Here is a 21017-nt window from a genome sequence, read left to right as displayed (position 1 = left end):
AAATATGAGCTGTTGCTTATTCACTTACAGGACGGCTGATTGATCAGCAGAACAAACTTGGGAAGGATGAAATGCTACAGATGATCCGACATGGAGCAACACACGTTTTTGCCTCTAAAGATAGTGAACTAACGGATGAAGATATCGACACCATTCTGGAAAGAGGAGCCAAGAAGGTGAGGAAACAAACACATTGGACTAGATTAAGGAACTGGCAATAAAGTTTGTTAAATTTACTGGAAAACAACATATTAATATCTTCATGCAAGTTTCAGAAGCATTCGCATTAAAACTCGGATGAATAAAAACCAAAGTATTTCTTTCACGTTATAAGAATTTTCCACTCGTACGCCCTGGTTGATTCTATTTAACCCGGTTTAACTCTCTTTGATGACTGTTTTTCAGACGGCTGAGATGAACGAGCGCATGCAGAATCTCGGCGAGAGCTCACTAAGGAACTTCACCGTGGACACAGGAGCCACAGAGACCAGCCTTTACAACTTTGAAGGAGAGGATTACAGAGAGAAACAGAAAGTTGGTGTTTTCATATTTGGTCACTTAATATTTGTGCATATTGCAGTTCTTAAGTCCATTAACGTAAAGTGAGAGGTGTTTACACTTGCAAATATGCCTGGTTTTTAAAGTTTTGCCTCTTTTTATGTCACATATACAGTTGAGGTCTGAATTATTAGCCCCCCTGTTCATTTTTTCCCTCAATTTTTGTTTAACAAAGAGGTTTTTTCAACACATATCTAAACACAATAGTTTTAATAAATTCATTTCTAATAACTGATTTATTTTATCTTTGCCATAATGATAGAAAATAATATTTTACTAGATATTTTTCAAGACATTCAAAAGCTTGGTTAATTGGGTTAACAAGGCAGGTTAGGGTAATTAGGCAAGTTATTGTATAACAATGGTTGGTTCTGTAGATAATTGAAAAAAAATGCTTAAAGGGGCTAATAATATTGACTTTAAAACGGTTTCTAAAAAATTAAAAGCTGCTTTTATTTTAGCTGAAATAAAACAAATAAGACTTTCTCCAGAAGAAAAAAATATTATCAGACATACTGTGAAACTTTCCTTGCTCTGTTAAACATCATTTGAGAAAAATGTAAAAAAAAAAAAAAAACATCAGAAAGGGGCTAATAATGCTGACTTCAGCTTTATGTTACGTATACTTTTTTATGTACACATTTTTGTTATGTTATAACGTAGCTCACCAAGGCTGCATTTATTCGATCAGATATTATAAAATAGTTTGAATTTCATTCAAGTATTACATATACAGTATATTGTGAACATGCATATAAGTTAAAAATAACTGTTGAATGTAGTTTATATATTTTTATAGATGTCTCGAATGCTTCTTTCCGGACATCTTTCAGGGATGTAATTGTACACCTACCTAGTCTACTGTGTATATTACATAATGATATTGTGAAGTCCTATAATGTGACAAAGCCACTGACGATATGTAAAACTATGAAATCGCTTTGAATGCGTGCATGATTGTGCTTTTTTTCCGCGATCACATTTCTTTGCCACGATCACGTGCGCTCCATGTACATTATAAATACAGCTGCAAGACGCACATTTGTTATTATTCTCTGCGAGTCATCTGTCCTTATGTCTTCATTAATTCAGTGCTACAGCCTAGCACCTCAGATTTAATACCTGAAAGTTTAGATGATATTACAAATTCATAAAAACATATTTTATTATTAATTAAAACTATTAAAAGCAGGGACTTAGCCGAAGGAAAGGGAAAGCGATAAACTTTTTAGTGAGGTTGCTTGATTTTTTTTTTTAGGGTGGAATGTTAAAGTATATTAGGCTACTCAATTCAACTGGACTTATTATTTTTACAGTTCGAATTGATGACTGACTAGTAGAAAGTACAAGTAAAGTTGTATTCTGTGGACACAAGAGAACTAACCCAGTTAGGAGTGCCATCTAGCGGCAGTGTGTGGATCTGTCTCGACATTGAGGTACAAAGAATAAACCTAATAAACATTACTTAGGTCACTATTTAATTGCTAAACATTTAAACTGATAAAACAAAAAAATTCAACTTGGCTTGTGTGGCCAATAACAAATATGTATATAGATAGTAAATTATGTATATGTAAATTTTTATTCCTGTAATTCAAAGCTGAACTTTCACATGATCCGTATAATGTGCTGATTTTCTGTCCTATTACGATTTATTATCATTGGATACTGGTGACGCAGTGGCGCAGTAGGTAATGCTGTCGCCTCACAGCAAGAAGGTTGCTGGTTCGAACCTCGTCTGGGTCAGTTGGTGTTTCTGTGTGGAGTTTGCATGTTCTCCCTGCATTCGCATGGGTTTCCTCCGGGTGCTCCGGTATCCCCCACAGTCCAAAGACATGTGGTACAGGTGAATTGTGGAAGCTAAATTGTCCATAGTGTATGTGTGTGAACGAGTGTGTAAGGATGTTCCCCAGAGATGGGTTGCAGCTGGAAGGGCATGCGCTGCGTAAAACATGCGCTAGATAAATTTGCGGTTCATTCCGCTGTGGCTCCCCCAGATTAATAAAGGGACTAAGCCGAAAAGAAAATGAATGAATGGATCATTGGATAAAGTTATTAATAATGATTCTTATAATTATCAATGTTGTTTTTTTTCCTGCTTCAAATGTTACTTTTCAGGATTATTTAATGAGAAGAAAATGTTCAAAATAGCAGTATTTATTTATTTATTTGTTTGTGTCATTGAAGTAAATCTATTTTAATGTTTCTTGTATTTCAGTGGTGCTACATCACGTTTTCCACAAAAAATAAGATTAACTATCATTATTCTCCAGCATCATATCATAGATCATGTAAAATTCAACTTTATATCACAGGAATAAATTAATTTTTAAACTGCATTCAATAAGAAAGCAGTTTATTTAAATTGTAATAATATTTAACATTTATTAAGTATTCTTGATCAAATAAATACAGCCTTGGTGAACAGATTAATCTTATTTTTTCAACACATCAACAAATCTTACTGATCCCAATCTTTTGACATGTAGTGTATGGGAAGGTGTGTAGCTGAAGATGTATTTTGTGTGCGTTGAATTCTCTTTGTTGTGCAGCTTAGTTTGATCGAATGGATTGAGCCTCCTAAGAGAGAAAGGAAGGCCAATTATGCTGTAGATGCTTACTTCAGAGAAGCGCTGCGAGTCAGCGAACCAAGAGCCCCGAAGGTAATGCTCACACACACATACACAGTTTAGACACTGAAATGATTTTTTTTTTTGTCAGCGCTACTCATGACTGCATACTCTAATGCAACTACAGTGTACACAACCAAACTAGATGATAAATAATGCACTCAGATCAGTGTTTTCATCAGACAGACAGCTGCACTGGAGTCACTGAGTTAAAGTAGGAGTAACTCAGCTGAAGTATGCTGTATCATCATGTATTGGAGGGACGTAATGGATAAAGAGTTGAAACGCAAAGGTTGTGGGTTCAAACGCTGACTCAGAAAGTGACCTTGTGAACTAGATGTGCTTCTTTTGTTCTGTCCTGTCACTGCTGTGCCCTTGAGAGAGACACTTAACACTGGATTGCTCCTGAGGGACAGTTTGTTAGAATAGTGCACTGTAAGTCATAAAAAAACATCAATGAGGATAAAAGTGGCTGCTAAAGAAGTTAAAGTTGCACCTTAACTTCTTAACTTCTCACTATTATTGTTTCTGTGAATATAACACTGATTTAGGTGCATGTTAGTCTTCTTATGATATCTATAAGCTTATGTGGTTCAAAACTGTGACAAAATGTATATTTAGAAGGTATTAACATCCAAACGGATCAACAATTTTTTTTGGCATCACCTCAAATTTTAGTTTTTCATCAAATCTACTGACCAATTAAATGCTCTCTATTATCTGACATGTCCTGCCCCCTTTCAAATTGATTCTCACTAGGCTGCAGCCAACAATCAAAAAGATTAGCCGAACAGGGGCAGAGCTGAAAATGAGGCATGTTGGACACCTCAAGGCTCGTAGTTTGCTGCATGATGACATGTCGAGATCAATGATTTATTTATTTATTTATTTATTCATTAATCCAATCATATTCATTCAAGAAAACAGTGGAAATTTCACAGAAAAAGTTATATATCAATGTTATTTTTAAATTTCTGTATAAACTACTTGACAGGATAAAACTATATTTTAAACATATAAATCATTCCAAACACTGAAGAGCGAATCCATCGATGCACAGCTCTACAGGTCTCAAACCATGCAAGCCAGTGGCAAAAACTTCACCAATTGGCGAAAGTGAAGAATTAAAAAACCTAGAGAAAAGCCATTTCTCCTATGGCCAAATGCCTTGTGCAGAGCTGCAGTCTAGGCGCTGGAGAAGCTGGACGTCAGCAAGACTCGTTTGTCCTTACTAAATGAAAGCTTAAAGATATGAATAATTAGAATTGCTTTCATTAAAACAAAGTTATAAAATTACAAAATAAGAAATAAATTACAAACAAAAATTAATAATATATATAAAGCTAAGCAAAAGTGAATGATTAATTTAAATGATAATCTTTCAATGAAAAATTAAAAAATATTAATATAAAAATGAGAATACTTTATTTACAAAAAAAAAACGTACATCAATAATAGGGCTGCACGATACTGGAAAAATCTGATATTGGAAAGCTTTATTTTTTTGCGATAAATATTGCTATATGAATTCCGTTTCACAAGAATTTGAGTTTGAATTCTAGTAATATTCAGGTACAGAAATTACATAACCATAATGGAAAAAAATGCTTTTCTTACTTTGGTCTGTCTTGTTTCTAGTCCAAATATCAAAACATTCTCAGAGCAAGTAAAAATATTGTTTTTTTTTTTTTACAGTCAGAAGAAATAAGTCACAATTTAGATTTTCCTTTAAACAAAGTAAATTATCTGCCAGTGGGTTAAGTGAAATGATCTGATTTACACTTTCAAATGTAGATATGAGAACTAGAAACAAGACAAAAGTTCTAAGTACAATTCTTTTTTTGGATAAATTTCATACAATTGTATGTGATTGAATACAATTCTTTAACTCCTGGTCAACTAAAATTCAGACTCAACATCGCACATCTTTGTAATGTGACTATTGCAATGCGCACATTGCGATACCAATGCTGAAAATATATATTGTGCAGCCCTGATCAATATGTATGTTAAGCCTATATACTCTTCTAAGAATACATTACAGTATATTGTATATCACAAAAAGAAAACTACAGTATATAATATGGTATATATTGAGAATGATCTAATTTATTGTACACTATAATGTAATTAGTATCATTAAAAGTATGGCTATAAATAATTATTATATTTATAACATTTATAATGCTAAAAGTAACATTGATTCTGTTTTTTGTCTTTGTCCCAGTATCAATATTATTTGGATCTAGAATGTTGGGAAACAGCTGTCAGAAACCAGCAGCCATTGGAAAATTGTGTTTTTTGGCTTTTACTGGGGCCCTGTAAACTGGACTTAATACCGCTTCGAAATAATGATTTCCAGCAAATGTGATGAAAGTTGATAGTTTCTGCAGTGATAACCCTGTCAGCAAAATACTTACAGCAGGGAGCCAATAACCCTCCATTTTTAATGAATATCATTAAATTAAATTGAAAATCAAATGAGTGTTTTGATTAAAGTGAAGTGTCCGCTAGATAAAGATGCATCTGCCAGAAGCACAACAATGTTTTGTCATTTATATAGTACACATCTAGCATCACACAGACGTTTGAATGACAACAAGTTGCACACAAGTTAAAGTGGAGAATCATTAATTGTGTGCGTGCATGTGTGTGTGTTTGTGTATAATCCAGGCTCCTCGGCCTCCAAAACAACCCAACATCCAGGACTTTCAATTCTTTCCACCACGTCTCTTTGAGCTGCTTGAGATGGAGATTCTTTACTACAGGAAAACCATTGGATACAAAGTAAGATTTTTTTTTGCACATCATGTTTGTTTTTCGGCATTTGCAAAACAATCTGCTTATTGATCTGCTTTAAATCAGGCATCTAATTTAAAGTGATATGTGATTGTCTATTTGTTTACGTACTATAGGTTCCACGTAGTCCAGATATTCCAAATTCAGCACAGGTCCAGAAGGAGGAACAAAGAAAGATCGACGAGGCAGAGCCCCTTTCTCCTGAAGAAACAGAGGAAAAAGAGAAACTACTCACACAAGTACAGTGTTCACACATACACACTGCCACACAGGCTTGTTTACACTAGATGTATTAGCGGAGCATAATTGGCACAATTTTTTTATGTGTCCATGTTAGCAGATTAAATCTTTCACAATGCATTCTGAGGCGCTGCGGCATTGTGTAGCAGGAGCAGAGCTTGAAACGGCAGTATCATGATCGCTTCAACGCTGAGTTGATTTTTACTGCACCATTCATGCAGCATTAAAGCCACAGAGTAAAGTCTTTGGTCAAAATACATTTGAATTTTAAAAAAAAAAAAGTCAGTTTTCAACAAAGAACATCATATAACTGTGTTTTATTAGCACTAAATAACAAATAAATAAATAGAAATATATAAAAATAATAGAATATATATAAAATCTATATATTATATAAAAATCTACACATCATATATATATATATATATATATATATATATATATATATATATATATATATATATATGTGTGTGTGTGTGTGTGTGTGTGTGTGTGTGTGTGTGTGTGTGTGTGTGTGTGTGTGTATGTATGTATGTATGTATGTATATATATATATATGTATATGTATGTGTATGTATATATATATGTATATTTGTAGCAGTTGGTTCACAAACTGTGGTACATGTACCAGTAGTGATACACAGGCTTCCTTCTAGTGGTACGCGGAGAAATCGCTGAATAATAAAAGAAAATGAACACACTTTTTGCCATTTGACGCAAACTATAACATGTTACATTTAAGTACAGCAGTTTTCTTTTTACTTTTAAAGAACAGTGCCATTTTTATTTAACTTTTAAAGTCACGTTTTAATTTAATTGTTACATCTTTTTTTTTTTATCTGTAAGCAAAGGACTGTTAATGTACTATTTTTAATGATTTAAGTGGATGGCAATAATAAATATTCTATTTAAAAATTAATTTGCCTCTTTTTGTCTACTACGATACTGTATTTAAATACTGTAATACTGGTCATTATGGTGGTACATGGAGAGACTTTTTTTCTGAGGTGGTACTTGGTGAAAAAAGTTTGAGAACCACTTGTATATAGTAATAATTGTGTTTAAATAAAGTCTAATAGACATTTAAACATACATCTTGGATAAAACAAGGCTAATGCTGGCTTATTGTTAGATGCCTTAGATTTTCAATGACAGCCCAAATTTAGCTTCTTTTTTAAAACAAAATATCTATTAGATGTCTTTAACACAATAATGCTTGGTTGGATTGCGTACATTATTGCCTGGATTTTGACCTAAACTTCAAATGCCTGACTAAATTATCAAATAGGTATATCTATATAGGTATATCTTGATGATTTATTTTGATGATTTATATATATATATATATATATATATATATATATATATATATATATATAAAGCGTCTTATGGGGTTACATTCAGCTTCTGCACTGCTTGCACATCTAGTGTGAAATGGTGACTCTCTCTTCTCTTTCACCCACTCACACATTCACACACACTCTCATAAATGTGCTAAGTAAGTGCTGTGCAGTGCTGCAGCAGTTTGTTTGTGTTTGTTATTCCCAGGGATTCACAAACTGGAACAAGCGTGATTTCAATCAGTTTATTAAAGCTAATGAGAAGTACGGTCGTGATGACATCGACAACATCGCCAGAGAGGTGGAGGGCAAGACCCCTGAAGAAGTCATGGAATACTCAGGTACAATACACACCAGTGTAACTACATACAAGCCTGATATTAATAGGAATTGCACTGTAGGATTGCGATACATATTTGAAACCTCTATTGATATTACTTGGTTAGTGCACAATTAATCTTTGCATAATAAAAGTTTTTTTATGGTCATCTGTAATCAAAATCTGAACATCTGCTTCCTCTCTGCATTTCTGTCGGTTTGGGGAATATCTTGCAGAATATTCTTAACCTTAACTGTGCTGACAAGTTATATTGGTATCACCACATGGGAATTTATATGAATAATTTTAATAGTACAGCCATTGAAAACCCAAGATCATACTTTTGCATTAGGACTGCCATTGTGGAATACATGCAATAAAATAATCCACTTTACACTTGTATGAACCACACAAAACGTCAGTGCTGTAACAAGAACACACACTACATGTTGTTTTGTTGTTATTATAGCTGTGTTTTGGGAGCGCTGTAACGAGCTGCAGGATATTGAGAAGATTATGGCTCAGATAGAGCGCGGAGAAGCTCGCATCCAGAGACGCATCAGCATCAAGAAAGCGCTGGACGTCAAGGTCAACCTTTTTAAAACTCACCGTGAAATTCAATTATGTTGTTGACAAGCAAGTTTTTCTTTAATGGCTTCTGAATGATGATTGTGCGGTAGGTTTAGCCGTTCTCGCTTTTGATGATTTGCAACCTCAATATTAGGCAATAAAGTGGCAGTCTTATCATGCAAAGCAGGAAACTTGCAGAGGAAATTTAATTTTTGATGCAGCAATAATTAGTCCAAATATTTCTTGTTTGATGACGTGCGTTTTGTGTACTTGTAGATAGCGCGCTACAAGGCCCCATTCCATCAGCTCCGCATCCAGTATGGCACAAATAAAGGAAAAAACTACACAGAGGTGTGTATGCATGTGAGAGATTTAGTGTATGTGTAGAAATGTGTTTACTAAGAGCTTAAAAATGTAAACCTTTCTTTGTGTTTTTTTTTTCCTGAAGGAGGAGGACAGGTTTCTGATTTGCATGTTGCATAAGATGGGCTTTGATAAAGAATATGTCTATGAAGAACTTCGACAGTGTGTACGAAATGCGCCTCAGTTCAGATTCGATTGGTTCATCAAGTCCAGAACTGCCATGGTAAGATCTTGGTTGTTTTAGAGCATTGGGCAACCTGCATATATCTGAGAATTTGTTTTGCTAAATATTCTTTCTGTAATAAAATTAGCTCAGTTTATGAATATTAATAATCAATAATAATGGTTTATTATTTATTATTAATATTCCGGCTTAACACACACACACACACACACACACACACACACACACACACACACACACACACACACATATATATATATATATATATATATATATATATATATATATATATAAATAAATATATACATATATATATACATACATACACACACACACCACACACACACACACACACACACACACACACACACACACACACACATATATATATATATATATATATATACATATATACATTCATACATACATACATATATATACACACACACACACACACACACATATATATATATATATATATATATATATATATATGTATATATATATGTGTGTGTGTGTGTGTGTGTGTGTGTGTGTGTGTGTATATATATATATATATATATATATATATAAAAAATTTTATAGGACCTTTCACAATAATTACCGTTCCAAAGATTTAAGAAGTTGTATAAAGGGTTGGCAGTATATAAACATAGTTAACCTCCATCTATACAGTATATAGTGTCCTTCCAAAATATATCATATTTACATGTAATAATAATAATACATGTTCAGTGAAGTGTATTTGTGTATTAAGTGTTTGTAAAAAGAAAATATTAAGTATGTAAAAGAGAATACAATAGTTAAGAATAAAGTAGCCTGATAAATAATGCATTATTTATTTTAGCATTGTTAACAATCAACCCACATTAGACATAAATGGGAAGTCTCATATGTAAATATTGAGTTCACTTAGCTCTACTAGAAGTGAACTGAATCTGACAGCTTTGCATGGAAAGGTCCTTAAGGAAAAAAAAATAAAATAAATTAATTAAGTTAATAAATTCTTAAAACTGCACAATGGCTTCTTAAGATGAGTCTGTATTGCTTAAAAACATTACAAGCCTCTGCTATGTCATTTACACAGCTAGGTAAATCTGTATTCATGTCTCACACACATACAAAACACCTCTGTTTTTTTAATCACGCCACATCAAGGATTGTTTTTTGAGGTCATATCGGTGTGCGTTTTTGTGGTTGCTGATGTTTGTGTGATGCCTGAAAGGAATTGTAAAAGTATATGAGATGTGATGTATAACTCTTGTGCTGAGATGATGAAAGATTTTGCTTCCGTGTGTTTTTGTCTGGTTTGCTAGGAGCTGCAGCGCCGTTGTAACACACTCATTTCTCTCATTGAGAAAGAGAACATGGAGATAGAGGAGAAAGAGCGAGCTGAGAAAAAGAGAAGAACACCCAAAGGACAATCAGTAATACGTCCTGTCTTCTTTCTTTTCGCTCCATCTGTTGTTGTGCTCCGTGCTTCTGGTCCCCTGAGACTTTCCCTCTAGTTCAGAATCACGCTTGAACAACTGAACAAGTACAACATGCAAATGATCAAAATTCCCCTAAGATTTACTGTCCGCAGTATAGTATAATATATCTCACTGATGATTTCAAACCTGTCTGTCTATCTATACATTTGTCTACCAATAAGAGCATGTTCTTGGTGAGATCTTGCCTGGAGCAAGGAGCCCTTTTTTGCCTTTGTTTTTTTCCCTCTAGTTCCATTACAAGCTAACTGCCAGGCTTCTGCCACTATCAGTTTTTCTTGTTATGATTAATTGCTGAAGATTTTATCATGAAATACAGTATTGCCATGATACTAATATTAACATGATATTTATTAAATATTCAAGTTCAGAGTAAATAAACGTTTTAATTTTGTTGTAAGAGAATGATACAAAATATCTAACCCTTTACAATACAGTCGCATTGGTAAACTCTAGTTAATGCATAAAAATCAACAGTTCGAAATAGCCTTATTATAGTTATATGTTAAATTAATACATATAATTATTCAATTAGTTATTAACTCAATTTAATAAAAGGATTGGCAAGTTTTCTTTGTATGTTATGAGGCATTTACTTAGAAATTAACATCACCTAAGATTATTTAAAGCTTTTGCATTTAGAATTACATTGACTGTGGTTAAATGAGCTGATGTTAACAAATGGAACCTTAGTGTACAGAGTTAATGGACAAAACAGCCAGAAAATGTTCAATATTGTAGGCCCAATTAATGTGAAAATGTTCATGTTTTAAAATAAATTGCCAGTTTTCAAGCACCTATCCATCCATTTCATCTATAGTGTAAAGTCTTAAATTTCAAAAACAAAATGTTAGGCCTTATAACAAACTAAATGTATGCACAACAGACTGACCAGGTCAGTGTCCTCACCATTTATGTCTATAAAAACACTGGCAATAGACTTTTTTCACATTTCCAGGTTTCTCAAAACTTAGTGCAGTGAATACAACAATTTTTTTTTACAATCTTATTTGCTCAAATAATAAAAAAAAACTCCATGATGGTGTTATAAACACTGTGTGTTATAAAAAATCAGGAAGAGGTAGAAACTATGTCTTAGATTAAATGTAATTAAATATCTTTAAAATGGGGGGAAAATTATTTATTATTAATTATTATGAGTGTTTTCCCACACCATAATTTTGTCTTACTTAATTAAGATACTTCTTTATTTCCCCTGTTGTTCTACACGTTCTCTTTATCTGTCTTTCTCAAATTTATTTTGTTATTATTATTTTCCCTCTTTACCTCAGTTCCTTGTGACATTAATGTACAGCTTGTATTAGAGATAGAGGTGTGTGTGTGAAGTGGGGCCTAATTTCACCAGTTCTGCTTTTCTATTAAAAGTCCCTTTAATTTTTAATCTTTCCTTTTTTAAAATTAGTTTTTTCTTCTATGTATGATTATTATAGTTATTATTTATCCTCTTCCTGGTTTCCCATTCTCACCTCCTGATTATCAGTATTTTGATTAATATTATTACTTCTACTATTGTTAATCATTATTCACTGTTCTGACTTGTCCTCCCCTTATTTCTTCATTATCATCATTATTAGTATTTCTACCATTGTCATTATTCAGGTTGTTGTTGTTGTAATTCTAGTTGAAGTTGGAGTAGTAATAATAGTTGTTGTTATTGTTTTAGTAGTAGTTGCAGTAAAAAAAGACCTAAATAAGTTATTTAGTGAATTTAAGATTTTAATTCTTATAATAGAATTTTTTAATTATTTTGTAAGAAAAGTTAGGTTGAAACAAATGTGTATGTATACAACTGAGGTTTGCTTTTTCAATGCATTATTTAAAATATGTTGCTAAGTAATAACTAATTTGAATTTTTTAATGGGGCAAGTAAAAAAAATCCCCTAAACCAACAGGGCCTTTAGAAAAAAAAAGACCTTGTATATCATCCATAAAAGGTCTTAAAATGTCTTAAACTTGACTGTGAAACTTATAGAAACCATCTATCTATCTATCTATCTATCTATCTATCTATCTATCTATCTATCTATCTATCTATCTATCTATCTATCTATCTATCTATCTATCTATCTATCTATCTATCTATCTATCTATCTATCTATCTATCTATCTATCTATCTATCTATCTATCTATCTATCTATCTATCTATCTATATATCTGTCTGTCTGTCTGTCTGTCTGTCTGTCTGTCTGTCTGTCTGTCTGTCTGTCTGTCTGTCTGTCTGTCTGTCTGTCTGTCTGTCTGTCTGCTCGTGTATAAAACATGCTTTTTGTTTTATCTCGTCTCAGGCTCAAAAGCGTAAAGCAGAAGTGTCATCTGAGAAAAAGGAGAAGAAAGCTCGTACCTGACTCCTGTGCCCGCAGCTCTTTGCTCCTCATTATGAAGCACTACAATAATCAGACGCCTATCTACAGCATTTTGCAGTTACGTTTTTATCTGTTATATCTGTCACTCAACGGCAGTTTATTAAAATAAGTGTCAGTTTTAGCAACACTTAAAGCTTTTTTGGGACGTATTAAACACTTGTCTTCTGTTGAATCTTGTCCCACAGGCTGCACACATGTTGGCAGCTACACAACATTTTTGCTAAAGCTTGTTTTTATTCATGGTTTTTGTTTTTCTAAATGGTCCATGTTTAAATCAACATTACCATTTATTTAGCATGTTACAAATAGGCTTTTAAGCCAGTTCCAATCTTGTGTGTTTTATAAATGAAACCTTTTTGTTTTTGCCTGAAACTCTGTTATGTTTAATGCCTCTGTGATCAGCACCTTAATCCATGTGATCTGTAGCTTTGCACATCCAGTCTTCTTAAGCTCTTTTATACATTCATGTGCCATTTTAATGTTGCGTTTAAGTTATTTTACACATTCTGGTTTGAACCTCTCCTGATCTTTGTATGTACAGGTTCAGTATTATTATAAAAAAATAAACTGGTTGGTTTGTTTAAATTGTAATTCTTTTGTTTATATTGTAGGGGAAAACATGCCTTTGGTCATTTTGGTTGTACAAACTTTGCATAATTTGTATCCTAAACCAGACATGGCACAATAGAATAATAAAAAAAAAATCTATACTGATTAAAGTGACAGGGACAGCCTGAAAAGTATCTCAGGCACCTTTAAAACCAACATGCGAAATCAGCAGGATAAAATTACCACTAGACATCGTTCACACAAAAATTAAAACTCTGTCATTTACCCATTATTAACTTTCTTCTGTTCAATAAAAAAGAAGAAATTTTGAAGAATGTACATATAACATATGCTAGATAAGTTGATGGTTCATTCTGCTGTGGCAACCCCTGATTAATAAAGAAACTAAGCCAAAGGAAAATGATTGAATAAATATAGTCAATATCACAGCTCACCTACACTCCAGAATAATCTGGTCTTGTTCTAGTGGGTGCTAGAGGTTTCTGATGGCGGATGCAGTACCGCGTTTCTGGCCACGTGGGCGCGCTGTTGTACTTTGCTCGTTCCCGCCAGCGCGCGACACCTCATTCTCCCAGTCTGGCTGTTTAGTGTGTAACACGCGCCCTCACACTTTCTGTCACACACTCCAACAACGTGAGTACAGAAACCGGTTGTCTTAAATGCACGAAGAAACACATGAGCGAGCAGAGATAAGTCTGCTGGCCGGTATCTGACTCAGGTTTCACTCTGAGCACATCATTGGTTCTGGTGACATCCGTTACTTTGCCGCGCTGATGACATCTTATTTAAGCGCGCAGGCAGATGACAAGACGAGAAACCTTTACTATCAGGTGAGAGCTCTGCTTCAACAACACTAAACAAAAGTCTCTCTATTTCTCCCTGACGACTTCTCTATTACTGCCTCTCCACTGCCTTTACCTACATGAAAATGGGGGTGCTTCGAATTGAATTTGAAGCTGGTGCGTGTTTGTGTCTCAATCACACCTATAGGGTTTATGCAAGGCACACACGCTCACTCACACACAGTCATTAGTACCCAAATGACCTGCTGTGACAGAACTGCAGTCACACTCTTGCATTCTGCTTCCTGCTCACTGGCCCAGAAATCCAATCTCCCCCATCATCCATCTCCGCGTACGCGCGCGCGTGTGTACGCGTGTGTCTTGAATGCAGGTGTTAATGTGTTTTGTGCCTTATCTCACTCAACCAAACACACTACATAAAACATATGCGCCTCAGAAAGAGCAGCAAAGAAGGGCTACACTGCAATATTCACTCTTCTGTTTCACTGGGGACAGAAGCAGGTACAATTGTGAATATAAGCGTAATGGTTTCATTTATAAGGGAGAATTTGAGGCTGGCAAAATTAAACACGCTCCAAAGTTTTTTGTGAGTGTTTACCACAAAAATGTTTCCTTTTAATGAAGTCTCGCAGCTCTGTGCTATTCAGAGCTTTCCCTTATACCAACCGCTGTTAATTTGGCTTTGGGCTACAGTTTATTAGACATCACAACTTTGAAGATGAATATGATCAGTGTGAGTTCAAATGTTCTTAGTTAAAAAAAAAAAAAGATTTCATAACAAGGTAAACAAAGTTTGACATCCCCAATGCCACTGTTGCTAGTCATCTCATCATGAGTGTTAATTTGCAGAAGCCCAAATGAGATTTATGAGGAATCATCACTCAAAACCTACGTCTATAGTCACGTTTTAAATGTTTCTATTTTAGAGGATCCCTAGACACTAGGGCTGGACGATATGGCAAAAAATTATATCACAATATATTTCTTAATTTCGGTCAATACAATATAATTAAGATCTATACGGACAATATTAAAAAGCCAGGAAAAAAACTGCCAAATATGCACACAATGGATGTCTGTACCCACAAATGTATGGAAACTGAATTTGCAAGGTCTATAATCCCTCCGGGCTCTTACAACTGTTATATATATATATATATATATATATATATATATATATATAGATAGATAGATAGATAGATAGATAGATAGATAGATAGATAGATAGATAGATAGATGGAGAGAGAGAGAGAGAGCGTGGCCGTTAGCTTGACCACGTGATGAACGGCTTTTTATCAGCGTTTTTTTTGTATTTGCTGAATTTTTAACAAACAAAATAATACCAAAATCTTACAATTATGACATCCACATTGTAAAAAAATATAGAAAAAGAATAATAATTATAATAAAAAATCAAAAAGACTATAGGCAACATTAATATTTGCAATAGAAAAGAGCTGTTTAAGTATCTTCATAGAAGACATTCTAATATTAATGTAATGTTTCTGTCATTTTATAGAGGATATGTATCATTTATGGGCAAAGCAGTGGCGCAGTAGGTAGTGCTGTTGCCTCACAGCAAGAAGGTCCCTGGTTCGATCCTCGACTCAGTTGGCCTTTCTGTGTGGAGTTTGCATGTTCTCATGCGTTCGCGTGGGTTTCCTCCGGGTGCTCCGGTTTCCCCCATAGTCCAAAGACATGTGGTACAGGTGAATTGGGTAGGCTAAATTGTCCGTAGTATGAGTGTGTGTGAGTGTTTGTGGATGTTTCCCAGAGATTGGTTGCGGCTGGAATTTTCTTGTCGGCTTAGTCCCTTTATTAATCCAGGGTCGCCACAGCGGTATGAACCGCCAATTTATCCAGCAAATTTTTCACAGCCGATGCCCCTCCAGCCGCAACCCATCTCTGGGAAACATCCACACACACATTCACACACACACTTATACACTACAGACAATTTAGCCTACCCAATTCACCTGTACCGCATGTCTTTGGACTGTGGGGGAAGCCGGAGCACCTGGAGGAAATACATGCAAATGCAGGGAGAACATGCAAACTCCACACAGAAACGTGAACCAGCGACCTTCTTTCCAGCACTAACTACTGCACCACTGCTTCACCCTATAAATTAAATGTGAAATATAATTAATTTTGGGTATATCTACTGGCAATAGTCTGTCCATTTGTTATAGTTTAGTTTATTTTTTGTTATGTATACTAAGTTTAATTAGCATTACCTTACTGTGACCATAATAATCATGTGAAAAGCATCTTTATTTTTTGCATCTGAAAACAGTATTTTTTTTAGCTATGTTTTAATTTGTGATATTTTTATATATTATTTATTTTTCTTTTGGAATTAATTGTCTCCACTCTGCTACTGAAATGTCCTAATTATGTTTTTGTTAAATAGAAATGGTTTGTTGGGGGTGAGATAGGGATGGTCAGATCAGGTTTTTTGCAGCCGATACGAGTACCAATTCCTAGTCATGGTGATCAGCTGATACCAACTACCAATTCTGATGCTTTAAGCTTTATAATGAATACAGCACATTTTCACTATATTTAAGTGGAGATCTTGCCTTACCCAAGATATAATTCAAAGATGTTACATATAATTTTTTTAACATGTCTCTTATAACCATTTAAAGTGGACATTTAATGATTCGAAGCAACTTCTAGAAAATAATAGATAAAACAGAAAAAAATTGGGAGGAAAAAATCACTAACAAAGCAATTTGGAAAAACTTCTTATGTCTCAATGAAGTTTGGAGCGCTTATTTGATGCAGAAGAAGTTAAAATGCACACCTAAAAATATATTATTAAATATTTCGTTAAAGTGTATAAAATTAATTACAAAAGAATATAAGTAAAATAAATCAGAATCAGTTTTATTGCCAAGTGTGCTTCACACACACAAGGAATTTGTTTCGGCTACAGAAGCTTCCAATGTACATAAAGTGACAACAAAATAAATATGAAAAAAAAAAAGATGATAAACATTAAACAGATGCAGTCAGTCAAGACATCTGGATGTTGAGTTGTATGTACAGATTTGTTATAAATATACAGGTTCTAAGGTGCTGTGTACAAGTGCGTATGGTGAAAGTATTGCAGATATTTATTGCACAGTTTGGGGATATTTAACTGTTCATAAGGTAGATGGCCTGAGGAAAGAAACTTTTCCTGTGTCCGTCTGTTTTTGTGCTTGGTGATAATAAATTAATAAAAATAATTTTATAATAAATTATAAAATATTAGATTATAAGTTAGAGATGTTTCCCTAATATTTCCAGCCAGGCTTTAATGAACTTGCAATATTGTTGAAAACACAGACCTTTCAGTTCTTATATGTAAAAAGGCTTAGCAAGCAATCGTTAGCATGTGATCCTCTTGAAATTAGTGTATGAATAAACTTCACTTAGAACATTTATTTGCTTAAATGGCAATAGGTCAAAAGACAATGTGACCTTAAATATTGGTGAAAAATATGTATATACAATATGTGATAGTCAGAATGACCGCTACCACACATTGTGTCACCGCTGGAAGACAAAGGCATTTGTAAAATGTATTTTAGGTGTACTGTAACAGCTGTTTGCATCGATGGGGACACAAAGGGACGGGATGCGGACAGACAGAAAAATGGCCCTAAATAAACTGCCAATTGCAAATGAAGATGAAATATTGAAGCTCATACTTATCTAAATATACACATATTTCCCAAAGTCAGTATTTTAAAATGTATTTAAGGGTTATGTGAGACTGATTATTGCTCTGGTAAAAACCTCTAAATGGCCTCTGATGTTTTCTCTTAAAATTAGCATTTTTCTAAGCCTCCTGTGTTTACAGTTCAAGTATTTCAGTTTTAAGGCAATGAAAAGAACTTATTTGTGATTATAAAAGTAACATTTCTGAGCCTACACATGAGTCAGAAAAAATGCTAATTTTAGAAGAAAATATCAAACAGCATTTAGAGTTTTTTGCATCTAAACTCTTCATATATACACTATAACAGTTTAACATTGACAGTAATTGACAAGAATATTAGTGTTTGATCTAAAAATAAACATTAACTCACTCATCTAACTAAAAGATTTAAACCACATAAGGGAAAATATATGATAAGGCAATTAAAAAAAATTTAATTGCTGTCCCTTAATTTTTGTCACTTTAACGTCATATAAATATAATTGTCATTTTTTGGGGGTTGAAATTATTCCTTTAAAAAGTTAGGTGTTTACCCAGAAAACTGATATAAACAAACATACATGCATAAATAAATTAGATTGCATATCTCCTATCCATATATATTGTTTTATGTACTCAATTATAATTATGTCTTGACTCTAAATATCATCCATAGACTCATTCATGCTTACAGCCAACAGGAAGAGCTGCTCAGGTTTATGCATCCCATCCTGACTTTCCCCAAATAATCGTTATACAGCATTAGCTGGTTTCCTGTAAAAAAAATAGATTCAACCATTGATGTTGCATTAATAGTGTTTATTAAAATAAGTTTTAACTCCGCGATGCACTTAATGTGAAAGGACCTTGAAACACTAGTGTTAACAGCTTGTGCTAATTGGCTTGGAGTAATTTGTTTATCCAGCTGTACAAATGAGACACGGGTGTGCCACGGGGACACCACATCTCTCTGAGTACAACGAAAGGACCGAACGCACATTTTAGAGTTTGTTGCCATGGCTGCCGCTTACCTCCTGTCACTGGCAGCGTTCACACTAGTTTGAATGAATCTTGTTATAAATCATTTTCCTTGATTCACTTTCTGTGAAACATCATATGCTGTGAATCATTTCTGTCTAGCATTTCTTTAGGATTGTTGTTCGACATTCTTTGCAGGCTTGTCTCTTCCTGCATGGATGATCAATAAATCAGCAGCCTCACTGGCCGAACACAAGAAAGAAATAGACAATCCTCTCAAGACGAGCTATACTATAGCAATGTATGGGAAACCAGTTAAATTCAGGTAAGATTTGCTTACGCTCCATCATATTTATGCATAAGAAATATTTTGTCAGCTTATAGGTCAAAAATGGAATGTCCCATTTTAGTTTTTGCAATTTTTATAACAAATACTAAATGCAAATCATTTGATTACTTTCATGTTTTTAGAAACTTTTTGTGAAAATAAATGCTAAATTGTGGTTGAAGAAGTGTTTTAGCATAACAGATATATGCTATACAGCATAACAGATATACAGCATATAAGTCAGCTTTATCAAATGTAGTTTACTCAAAATTTACTGAAAGTTAATTCTACCCATTTAAAAATGATGGTAAGGAGTTCATTAAATACTTCATCACTTCAACTTAAATCTATTAAGTTCACAGTGCTCATAAAGATTTGTTTTTTTATCTCAAATGGTTTGTAGCAATTGGTTTCCTCAAATGGTTTGAGTTCCCTTAACTTATTGGTTTTACAGTACTTGGATAGTTTGAGTTCTCTTCATTTATTGGGTTTTACTGTGCTCAAATTGCTTCGTTTACCCAAATGGATTAACTTCACAGTACTCATTAGGATTAGTTTTTGAACTTAATTGGTTTGTTGCAATCAGTTTCCTCAAATAGTTTGAGTCACCTTAACTTTTTTGGCTTTACAGTGTATTTATGTAATAATAAAGCAACAAGCTCATACTGAACTAGATTAACACAATACATAAAATAATATATCATCAAAATAAATGCAATTACTTTTTACAATTTTTAGCAAATGGGTAAAAGCGTGTGGTTTGTAGCATAGCCTAGTGACAGTTAATTAGTATTTTCAGGCTGCTCTGTGATCCTTAAATATAATTTTTTTTAAATGAGTCATCAAATGATTATTCTTCCAAATATGCCTGACATGTCTTTTTGGAATATAAACAATTGTTGGACTGAAAGGCATTTTAGTGTGCGTCTCTTGTAAATCATGGTAAAATGTTTGATATTAATTTTTTTTTGTGGACTGAAATTGGCTCAAAGTAGCTCAAATAGTTTTCACTAGCCTTAGATGCTGAAATGTTGTAATTCACTTCAGATAAGCTTGCCTAAACAACATGTAAAATGTATTGAATTTGACTGATTGATTTGCAGATCAGTCAGATGGTCTCTTGAAGTTTAATTGGGCAGTTCTTGGCCAAAAAAAGGCTTTATGCCGCAAGCCAAATGTCTGGCTAGTCGCTACATGTGTATTTACACTGGAATAATATTAAATCAATACAAAAAATTTGAAAAATACGACCCTCCTTACCTAGTTATGTATACTGAATCACAACCTCAGGGGTTTTCAGACTTTTTACTGACACAGATTCACAGATATTTTTGATTTTTACCCTTTTCCTTTTCCATGTGTACCAACACTGAACATACAGTATGTTGTGTAGGATTTTTTTTTAAAAATAAATTATATATTAAATTATGTATAGTATGTGTGTGTATGTATTTATGTGTACACACACAGCTGAAGGTTAAATTAATGTGATTTTTTTTTCAAATATTTCTCAAGTGATGTTTAAGCTTTTAAGTTGCACTTTAAGCTGAATGATTGCAAAATAAGTAGTAAAATGTCATGTAATGTAAATTAGTCATTATTCAACTTATTAAGATTAAAAAGAAATCTCTATATTTAACAGCACTTGGACGTTTTTTTAAAGAATAAAAATGTCACAAGAGGGCTAACAATCATGACTTCGTACATTACTGTACTGTTAGATTCATGGTGAAAAAACATGATTAGGGCTGTGCATAGAGTAAAAAAAA

General features: G+C 33.6%; 2 protein-coding genes across 11 annotated transcripts in view; both read left to right on the top strand.

The window, feature by feature from the left end:
* The window catches only part of smarca1 (SNF2 related chromatin remodeling ATPase 1), an 82248-nt gene extending 68785 nt beyond the window's left edge, over nucleotides 1–13463 (top strand). For 7 of the 9 annotated variants that reach the window (XM_087252171.1, XM_087252170.1, XM_087252167.1 and 4 more), the window contains 11 exons: nucleotides 31–176; nucleotides 406–534; nucleotides 3111–3221; nucleotides 5862–5975; nucleotides 6104–6226; nucleotides 7776–7908; nucleotides 8356–8474; nucleotides 8733–8807; nucleotides 8905–9042; nucleotides 10320–10430; nucleotides 12801–13463. In XM_087252171.1, coding sequence (XP_087108297.1) covers nucleotides 31–176; nucleotides 406–534; nucleotides 3111–3221; nucleotides 5862–5975; nucleotides 6104–6226; nucleotides 7776–7908; nucleotides 8356–8474; nucleotides 8733–8807; nucleotides 8905–9042; nucleotides 10320–10430; nucleotides 12801–12860 — 1259 coding nt within the window. In that variant the 3' untranslated portion in view covers nucleotides 12861–13463. Of the gene's footprint in view, nucleotides 1–30; nucleotides 177–405; nucleotides 598–2484; nucleotides 3222–5861; nucleotides 5976–6103; nucleotides 6227–7775; nucleotides 7909–8355; nucleotides 8475–8732; nucleotides 8808–8904; nucleotides 9043–10319; nucleotides 10431–12800 lie in introns of those variants that run through there. The other 2 variants (NM_001099997.1, XR_015490325.1) reach the window with 2 other exon arrangements.
* Nucleotides 13464–14008: 545 nt separating this feature from the next.
* Nucleotides 14009–21017, top strand: part of tenm1 (teneurin transmembrane protein 1) — a 542406-nt gene continuing 535397 nt past the window's right edge. For both annotated transcript variants that reach the window (XM_087253398.1, XM_087253395.1), the window contains exons 1-2: nucleotides 14009–14278; nucleotides 19119–19245. The gene's annotated coding sequence lies outside the window, so the exon portion shown is untranslated. The remainder of the gene's footprint in view (nucleotides 14279–19118; nucleotides 19246–21017) is intronic.

The sequence above is a fragment of the Danio rerio genome, chromosome 5, assembly GCF_052040795.2.
Source record: "Danio rerio strain M-AB ecotype USA chromosome 5, GRCz13ab, whole genome shotgun sequence".
NCBI classification, from domain to species: domain Eukaryota; kingdom Metazoa; phylum Chordata; class Actinopteri; order Cypriniformes; family Danionidae; genus Danio; species Danio rerio.
The sequence above is the reverse complement of the archived record's forward strand: the minus strand, read 5'-3'. Positions and strand labels throughout refer to the sequence as shown.